The sequence below is a fragment of the Apaloderma vittatum genome, unplaced genomic scaffold (genome assembly GCF_000703405.1).
Source record: "Apaloderma vittatum isolate BGI_N311 unplaced genomic scaffold, ASM70340v1 scaffold38417, whole genome shotgun sequence".
Classification (NCBI taxonomy): domain Eukaryota; kingdom Metazoa; phylum Chordata; class Aves; order Trogoniformes; family Trogonidae; genus Apaloderma; species Apaloderma vittatum.
The window spans coordinates 1-10217 of NW_009725237.1; the positions used below are offsets into that span (position 1 = coordinate 1).

General features: G+C 45.8%; 1 protein-coding gene across 1 annotated transcript; it reads left to right on the forward strand.

Moving 5' to 3' along the window:
• Window positions 1-5: 5 nt before the first annotated feature.
• Window positions 6-8002, forward strand: LOC104267470 (thiosulfate sulfurtransferase-like; the record flags this gene model as incomplete). The annotated part of the gene is made up of 2 exons (XM_009872816.1): window positions 6-165; window positions 7704-8002. Coding segments are annotated over 2 exons (459 nt in total), but the record flags the coding sequence as incomplete, so codon positions are not given.
• Between the last annotated feature and the right edge of the window lie 2215 nt (window positions 8003-10217).

A 10217-nucleotide genomic window follows, 5' to 3' on the forward strand; every position in this document is an offset into this window, starting at 1 on the left:
TCACGGCAGAGGCCAGCCAGCCCGCCCCGGCTGTCTTTAAAGCCAAGCTGAACAGGGCCTTGCTGAAGACCTTCGAGGAGATGATGCAGAATGTGGGGTCCCCGCAGTTCCAGGTGGTGGATTCCCGCCCCGAGGGCCGGTTTCGGGGCACGGAGCTGGACCAAGGTAACGGAGGTGGGAATGGCACCTTCCCCTGCCCGCAGCAGAGCGGGATGAGTGCCAGTACTAGTCTGGGTGTAACGACTCATCCCAGCCGGCAAATGGATTTTAACTAATGTGCAGGCATGCCTGAGCCTAACTCGTTGGTTTACCTTAAGGGATCCACAGTTGAGCATTCGGATCTCAGTGCCCTCACGGAAAGCTTTTCTTGCAGTTGGCTGTAAAGCTGCAGAAGGAAATGGAGGAAAAGGTCTGCAGTCAGTTGGCACCAGGATCCCCCAGCCCATGCCCTGCAGAAGTTAATCAGAGGGAATGCAAACACAGGAGGTGTGAGCTCCCAGGGGTTTGTTCAGGGTCCTATCTAACGCTAGCAGACACACACAGGCTATCAGTATTCACACAGGCGCCTCTTGCTGTAATGAATGCGCCAGCAAAAAGCACAGTTTTTAGGCAATACAATAACCCAAGGGACGTTTTCCTTCTTGCTCTGGTTTCCAGCAAATAGAGAACTTGCTTCAGCTGATCTTTGTCCTTTTGCTCTCTGCCAGCAAATCTAACCAGCTTAAGTAAGAAAAGCCCCAAACCTTTCCGAACGTGTGAGCTGTCAACCTCTCTCTTTTGGATGCCCCAAGAAATGGGAATAAAAACTGACTTTGTTACCTTGGTCAAACACGAGAGGACACACAAGGAGCAGGGGTGGGAGAAGTCTCGCGCAGTGGGAGCAGCTGGTGCAGCAATGTGCCCAGAATGAAATTCGAGTTGGTGGTTATAGGAGGCCCTTGCTGTGTAATTTAAGCCTTGGTGTGTCCCAGCATAACCTCCCCTCCGAAAGGCAATCACAGAAATAGTTTAAAAAGGAATGGAGGCTTTCAGAAACAAAGCACAGAACAGCTCAGTGGCAGTTGTTGGGTGCAAGTTGAGCTCCGTGCTGCAGGAGCAGGCATGCGGCAGGCATCTGTGGCCCTGAGGCAACGGGTGCAGGTCAGTTGTTCTGTTCTGGCTGTTTTCTTATGTCTGTGCTGCCCTACAGCCGTGACAACGCATCCTGAAGTAAAATCCCGCTTCCGAACCTCAGGCTGTAAATGGCTCCGCTCACGTGGTACGCATAAACGTCTATACAGAGTTGTCCCAAACCCAGTCGGCCTGTGGGGATGGTGAGAGAGGTGACAGAGTGACAGAGGAGACTGTTGCAGGGGGTGTTAGGCTTATCGCTCATTCTGTTTCTTCACCTACTGCAGCTTGCCAAAAGTGAGGGTTGAATTTTAAGCTCGGGACGTGAATGAAATGCTCCTCGCTGGGAGCAGGTGGATTTCACGTTCTCTTTCCCAAAGTGGAAGTCGTCACCAGGTGGCAAATAACTGCAGCCCCTGACAGCATCTCAAAACCAGATTTTTCCTTTTGAAATGAGTCAGCACGGAACAGTTTATTTGTGGTGGTCCAGTTTTGCTTCCCACAGCAGATCCAGCAGGATAAGCACTCCAGCTGCAGCTGCTTGTTCCACAGGAGCTTGACAGCCTTCTGAACCAGGCCAGCCAGTAGCTGCGCTACAGCCAGCAGTGGGTAAAAGGCAGCGCTTACACCTAAAAGAGCAATTTGGAATCAATGCTGATTAATTATGAGGGTTGTCCAATCGGGGACGATAAAGGTGACCTGCAATTTGGAGAAGAATAATGGCCTTGAGGTTAAGGAACTTGCTGCATTCTCAGGTGATTTCAGTTTAATTATTGCCTCAGCTCTTGACTTCCTAATTAAGTCAATTAATCTCTCCAGTTCCATGAACTCCATCTCTAGAAGAGGCTAATTTCAGCTGACTCTTTTGCCTCTTTAGTTTTTCAGTTCCTTGTGGTAAGAATTAGTTGTCCCTGTTTTATTTTTGTGCAGCAGCTACCTGGCTAGTTTTAGACCTCTACAGAATTTAAGATAAGCCATAATACGTGGCTGTTTTCTAGGTGCTTTCAGAGGTTTACTCCAGTTGCCAGGGTGGAGAAAAATGGATGACGTTTCTATAAGCAAGGACTCAAAAGGTGTCAAGTGCAGGTGTTGCTCTGGATGAACAAGTTCAGGTGTCCACGCATGGTGTGAGGCGTAAGCCTGTCAGATGTGCAGCCCCTTCGGCTCTGAGTGGTTCAAGGTGTCCCTGCAGGGTCTCCTGTGTTTCTGGAGGAACCAGTGATTCGGCCCTCCTCATGAGTTGTTTTTCAGCAATGGACCAGCCAGGTTCTGCAAGGGCCTGCTTATTCGGGCACTTACGGGGTGCAGGTCTTTGGAACTTGCCTGAACTGAGACAATCTACAGGCAGATAATAAAAATAATTGCGTGATGGTTACTAGTGCTGACTAATTCTGAGTATTGGGCACAGAAAACGGAGGAAAGGGCATTATAGCTGAACAAATGCATACTGAAAAGGCACAAATTTCTGAATTCTTTTTGCTGGACACCTGAGAAAAGAGGAGAACGTTGCCAGACAAGAAGGCCATTATCTAAAAAGGCAAACCCAGAGTCATTTCATGAGTTTTCAACTATTTTGCTTCTCATTCTCAGCCCTTGGGTTGTACTTGTCTCCCTTGTGCATACACAGCTCTTAAGTTTTTGCCCATGGGGGTTGGACTATGTGATCTCTAAGGGTCCTGTCCAACCCAGTGCATTCTGTGATTCTATGATTTTCCCTACTTTCAGTCCTCCCTGCCCCAAACGTAAAGCTTGAATTGTCAGTGGCAGCGGGAGCAAGAATAAAATATTGCTTCTTCCCTCTCTTCTCCAAGCGTCTGCAGCTGCGAGTGGTCTGGCCCTACTTTGACCATGAGGTCATGCTCAAGGCGCAGTGTGGAGAGGGAAAAACTTTATCAAAGTCTGTTTCAGCCCACGGGAACCTACAATCCAAAGCTGTCCATTCATGTGATGAGGCTGACAAACATCAGCTGCCAGAATTAGCACCATGGCCCTGCTGGTTCTTAAAGAGTTGACTCTCCTGGCTTGTTTAGGCACGCTGAATTTTGACATCGGTGGCAAAGGGTGATTGATCTGTCTGCGAGGAATCTCAGGGAGCTGGCCAGGACGAAGCTTAAAGTGTTCCTTCCAATGAGTTCACGGTAGGTTAGGTGAGATCACTAGTGGTCCCTTCCAAGATGTACGATTTGAATGAAAGAGAGAGAGGTAAAAAAAGGAGGCAGCAGAGCAGGCATTTGGAAAAGAACAGCTCTCTGCAGCCAGCCAACTCCAAGACCACAGGGAGTTAAATGTGAACAAGGAACATCTTTCATCTTTTTGACGTTAAATTCCATCTGGAGCTTTCATAGGAAAGGCTAGAGAGAAGGGGCTGTAGTCTTAGCTAAATAAATAGCCAACAAAAAGTGTATATTTAAGCAGAGAATCTTAACAGATGTGGATAAGGGGATTAAGCAGTGAAGAAAATAACATATTACAGGTTACAAATTGTGAGGGAGGATTGCCAGAAGCCAAGCTGAATTAAACTTGGCAAAAGGAATTAAAACAAATAACAAAAACTGCTGGGCAAAGTGAATAAAAAGAGAACAAGGAGAGAAACAGTAAATAGGGTTGCTGTGCAGTTAGCAGGGGTTCCAGATGAAAGATTATTTGTGTACAGCCTCAGAATTACATGGAGTCTGTGCTACTGTTTGTTTTGTTGTTGTTTTTTTTTTTCTCCTGAGGGTAAGTCTGCAGAGTAGGGGGAGGGGTAGCAAGAAGATGGGGAAAGATGCAGAAATGATAATTTCTGAAGAGGCAGGATGTGTTACGTGCTCCGATCTGTGAGGCAGGCAGTCTGCATCCCAAATATATGCCTAAAGGCAGTCATGTGACATTGCAACCCCATGAGGCAAGAATTTAATAAATGTAATCAGAGCATGGCTCTGTAGGACAGTTTGTGTTTGTATTTTGGAGATAAGCACCTGGGCATACCTGGGCAGCTATTGATCTATTATCATAACATGAGTAGAGTGGAAGGCTTTCAAAAAACTTCAAGAAAAATTGTTTGAAATGCAGACAAAATTGAGTAAAATAGTGTGCTAAACTTGCACTGCAACTACAGGCCCTGTTTCCTTGCTAGCAGGATTGCTTTGCCAGCTGAGAGAAATGAGAACATGCATGCCTGGAAGTTATGTCTGATCTTTATTTCCTAGTCACTCGAAGCACCTGTGAGATAGACTGGTTCCATCTGGTCTTCATTAATACTTTGGACACAATATTAGCAGGGCAATTCTTAGTTCTGTGTGAGGGAGGACAAATAGCACGCGTACCTTTAGATTCCCGGAAAACTAACTGAAAGGTAGGTAAGGGAGATAAGAACAGCTTGTGCTGAGAGTGGATGTGCCAGCGTGGTCCCATCATTGTGCTTCTCTGGTTTATTTCATGTTTTTCTGGATCATTGCTGAAAATCGGGAGTTGCTACTGAAATGTGCTGCTGGCACAGCCTTGGGAATGTTTAAATAATCATGTGGGAAGTATTACATGAGGCACCACCCGCAGTGATAGAAGTGACAGGACTTGAAAAGCTACAGAGAGCAAGGCTCAATGCTCAGTAGCCTGAAATGCTTAATTGCTCACATTTCTCTTACGAGCTGAAGACCCACATTTGGAAGCAATAGAAGAGGATAGGACTTGGATGAATTAGGTGCAAGAACCTCAGATGCAATTTGGCCTTGACAGCAGCAATTATTAACCTCCTCCTGCTGATGGAGATGCTATGAAATGCCACCTCCTTATCCAGAAACCAGATGGTCATCTTGAACTGTTTCTGGGGTGGCCAAGGCAGCATGTCTAATGAGCTCTTACTGCGTTTGGGCTAAGGGCATGAGGCTCTTGGGAGTGCTGAGCACTCACTGTCGGTGTGTTGGAGCAATAGCAGAAAGGGAAAAATACCAATTCCAGCTGCCGGGCAGCGTTAGCTCACGGGTAAATGGTGTCTGGACTGACTGCAATGATCTTGATGTTGGAAATGAACACCCCTCCTCATGTGAGGGAAGTTTCATGGCGAGAATCCAAACTAGTCCTTAGGTGGATGCTTTTATGAGAGGAACCCTATAAAGTAATTGCTGTAGTAGCTGGGAGCTAGGCTCTGTAGTCCTAGGGTTTTGTCCTGGAGTTTGTAAAGGTGACTGCACGAATCTGGCACGGATTGTGCTCTGTGTCGTATGAGGCAGGAGCGGATGTATCTCTCCCGTGTTCAGATCCCAGCTGCATCCAGCCCTGCCTTCCAGTCTTGTGTTTCTCTGCTCTTGTCCTAGCAGAGGGAGAGCTGATAAAACTTCCTCAACCACTCAAGAGCCCTTCTCAGGCAGTCCAAGGGCTTGTAGCTGTGCAATGTCAGCTCATTCTTTCAGCTGAACACACACATACATGAGCAAATGCAGTTTCTACAGAATTCCAGCTTTCAAGTGTAAGCACTGGTTTCTCACTCCAGCAGACTTCTGAATTTCTGAAGCACGGAAGTCTCCCTATAGATCAAAGTCAAAAGTGCCCTAAAATGAGACTGTTCTTTTCAGATCTGCTCAGCTCCTAACTGAAGCCTTGTTTAATGGTGGTGAATGTATGTCACGGCGATCTCCAAAAGGAGAGAGGTACCAATCTATCTACTGTGTGAACAGTCTAGAAACCAGTTGTGACCACTGGGCATAGGACACCTGAGAGCTGCATCAGTGGCCCAGCAAACTTCTTTGAGCCCTTCTAGTTCAGTTCCGAGGACTTCTTGGCCTCAGTTCACTTCCAAGTGCTCCAGAACAGTGTGAGAGGGTTGTTTTGCTGCTCAGAGACCTGCCTATATTGGAGTCATCTCCAGTACAGCAGCAGAGCCTTGCAGAAATCCCTTGCCAAATCATAGGGTCAGGACAATTCACTCTGGGAAAGCGGTAGCCTAACCCAGGTGGGTGACTCTCCCATAAGAAGCTCTGCTGTAGTCTGAGAACTACGAACAAGGTGTTCTCACACTCATTTCACTCTTTTTCAAATATATATATTTTTATTTTCCCTCTGTCATATGGACACTACATTAATAAGCGTGGGTTCTGCAGATCTCTGTACTGAAGTGATAACTTGTTTTCTGCAACTGGAAAAATTGTGGTGAAAGCATCAGTCCAAAACACTGTCTTTTTTCTTTTTTTTTCATATTAGTCCCTCTAGAAGTCAGCAGTTTTTCTCCTGACTTCTCCCTGTAATGCTAAACACTTTTGAAGGATGCACGAGGTGACTAGTAGACAGCAGTGCCAGATTTCTAAGCCACTCGGGAAGGATGAATCAAGAGACAAGGAGGGTCCATCTGGAACAGAGAGAGATCTTGTGACGTTGACTCAAGGCAGCTTTGGTTGTCTTCAGGCTCTTATTCTTTGTCCAGCAGAGCAAAAATCCCTTCCTCAATATCCTGCCAAAACCCCGTTTCCCCCTTGTGACCTCTCATTGTGTCGTCACATCACTCTGCGTGGGCAATGGAACCGCAATGTCATTTTGATGTGTGATGTCAGTCTCTGACGATGTAACACTTTAATCATTTGACAGCGACAAAGGTCCCGTGCCCCAATGTCTCCCGTCTCCTGAGATCAGTTACCCTCATGACTTAGAGCTGTCAGTGAAACAGATCACTATTTCCATGACTTTCCCAGGGCTGTCTCATTAGAAGTTCAAACCTAGCAAGGAAACGTTCCCCAAAATGGATTTCCAATGTAAAATATTATGTTTCCTGCTCCATTGAGGTTTGATCCAAAGCCTCTCAAAGTCAGTGGAAAAGCTTCCACTGAGTGTAATGGGCTTTGATTAAGCTGATAGTGACAGAGTTTGAATTTCAAGGGCGTGATGAAAATCTTATCCAGCATATTTTTGTATAGGCTTCTTTCTAAAGACCTTGTTCTTGAGATCCAGCTTTCACCTTGCCTCAGGTGGTCAGTTATACCAGTAGAAAAACAGAACCCATGCTGATTTCATCCATGTGGGGGATAAAAAGTGATAGAAAATCTAAAATCTCACTTCTCTGACCCCATTGCCCCGAGATAGCTGCCTCAGCAGTGGTGTGGCTGACTTTAAGGTTGCTTTATGTTTCTGAAGTATGATTGTAGGGTGACACAGGAATAAACTGTGATCAGATAACTATTTTCACACATTCCATATACAAGCCATGCGTCCTGCTTCTGAAAGCTGTGTCACTACATGCTGTTGGCATACCTGGGGAAGGTCAGAAGGGCACTACTCTGCTTCTCTTTGCACAGATCCCCTTAACGCCCTTGTCAGGATCTTTTCGGTGGTGGTTCTTTTATTCTTTCCACATGCAGGGCTTTTTCAGATTCCTGCCTGTCATTGCTTTCAGGGTGGAAATAGTTTGCTAAATTTTCTTTGACTTCAGCAAAGTTGAATAATCTTTGTCCTCCTCTTTTTAGCCCTGTACTACTTTGTGTCTTTGTCACCACCTGAAACAAATTCATGTCTTGGGGAGAGTGGGAGTCTGTGCAGGGATGTCTCTTCAACGTCTCTTTTGTACGTGTCTTTCGTCACCAACGTTACCACCTCTTTGGTCATGTTCCTTTTCTTGTTCACTCTTGCAGGGCTGGAATCTGGTCACATCCCAGGTGCTGTGAACATACCCTTTGTTTCATTCCTGTCAGAAACTGGCCACGAGAAGAGCATCGAGGAGATCCAAGACATATTCCGTGAGAAGAAAGTGGATCTCATGAAGCCGCTGGCGGTGACGTGCCGCAAAGGCGTCACAGCGTGTCACATTGCCTTGGCAGCCTACCTGTGCGGCAAGCGCGATGTGGCGATTTACGATGGGTCCTGGTCAGAGTGGTTCCACCGTGCCCCACCTCGCTACAAGATCTCTGAGCTGAAGCGCAACAAGGCCTAGAGGGGGAGATGTTTCTTGGGCAAGGAGATCTAGCAGCTGTCTCCAGCTCAGGATACAGGGAAAGGGAAGGGGTAGAAGTAAAGAAAAAATACACTGATTTATATTTTGCCAATTTTTCTAAGGATAAGTGAATTTCTGTAGATCTGTCAGGTTTTCACAGTGAATAAAATCTACTTCTAAGATGATGCATTTGTGAATATTTCTAAATTCCTGTCTGTTGCCTGTCTTCTGCTTGTGCTGGGTGGGAAAAGCAGCTTTGCAACATGAAGGAGAGTTGCACTCTTCCCTGGAGACCTGCAGAGGTTCCAGCAGCCTAGTGAGAGCTCAGATCTGTGGTGGAGCAGAATGGATGAAAAGTCTGGGGCTGAAATACAGCACTGGGTGCTGGACGCAGAAGAGCCAAGCTGTGGTTCTGTTGTTGACTCAGCATGAGACCTTCTGCCAGCCCACCATCTCCCCTTTTCTAATGTGGAAAATGGGGGCACGTGCCCCTTTCTCTCTGATGGGGGTCAGTGAGCTCATGTGAAGTGTTTGGATGTGCTTAAAGATGCCGTCTGCTTAAATACGGTCTTGTTGATTATTGTGACGTTGCTAGAAAGTCTCCAAGAAATCCTGTGGATGTGATGAGAATGTCTGGACACAGGTGTTTCACAAGACATGAGTCTTTTGCTCTCCTGCTTCTTTTTTCAATCAGCAAGGATGAGCCTGATCTCTGCCATGTTTCTTCTGGTTCCCATGGAGACCACAGCTCATAGATAGAGGGAGGGTTGTTCCCTAGCAACTGCCTCTGCACTTCAGCCTTCATTCTACCTCCATACCTAGGCTTCAGCAGGACCTGGCTGCTTGTACAATTCACTGTGACACCACATCAAAGATCATGGTCCAGATAAGAGAGGTAGTTATGGAAGAGGCTTTGTTAAATCCTGAATCATTTAAAAAAATAAAAAAAAAAAGGAAAAAAATTCCAATGTCATTTTGACACCCATGGGACTTCTCATGTCTGGAAAGGCACTGAAATGTCCTCATATTTTGGAGGTCCAGCCAAATGGGGAAGGCGTATGAAATCATTCTGCACCACATCTGGTGACTGGTGAAAATGACGTCCCGATTCCTGTACCTGTCTGAGGAGGATAATTTTCTGCCTGGGAAAGACACCTCCCTCTTTCCTCCATGGCCACATGTCAGGAAAGTCAGTGTTAGGCTGTGCTAAACAGCTGGGTTTTGCGTTTTTTTTTCATTCAGAAAGAAAGATCAAGTTTAATTATTTTTAGCTCTTTGATCACTGTACATCATCTGTTGTCCCTCAGAGAATTGGCGTAGCAAAGGAGTAAGTAGACATAGTTCTGTCCAGGAGGATGGTCGAATGGCCTTAAAGCCTTTCTTGGCATCAAGTTGTAGGAGTCCCAGAGTCGTGCTTTGACTTCAGGACTTCAGGCTCAGAAGTAGAATGAATAATAGGCAATATCAATAATATCACGTACAGTTACAAACTAGGAAGTAGGAGCAGCTGCAGACTTTGGTGTCATTTTATCTAGGAGAAACTGGAGACATTAAATTTATCAATGAATGGTGTTTGAGAAATGAGCACGTTGACTCATTACACAGAAATTCTGCTCTGTTAGAAGAAATGGGAGAGGAGGAATTTCTATGACAGCAGACTGAAAAATTCTTTCCACCAAATATAGTAATAATAACAAACAGTCACGTTTTTGTTTTAAGTAGGAGGTGGGAGTTAACAGGAGTTTATTTAGCAACACAAAATTCCTGCACTTCGATCACGTGTAGAGGTTTGGCTCTTCTTTAAAAAGAACGAAAAGCAATAGAGAAGAGAAAGAAATTGTGCCCGTGATTAATTTGGTGGGAGAGGTCCTGTCTCTGAATACCTTTGCAAAGCACACAGCGCTGACCCCTGCTGTCTGATTGATACAGGAACTTCAGCTTCAGGATCCCAATATGGTAGCCACTGCACAGTTCTGGCACTGGGTAAAACACAAGGTGCTGGTTCATGTCAGCCCCAGTGGGTTAACTTTGAAGTGGGAGGCTTCTGTCCCCGTCGGCTTCATTCCAATAGCTAGCCTCGACAGCAGAACGTAAGCAGAAGATGTCATGTTGTTAACTGATTTGGCAAATGCAGCCAGATATCCCTACATGATCCAGAGACCATTTGTACTGCTTCTGGTATTATTATTATAATATATATAATTATATATTAAAT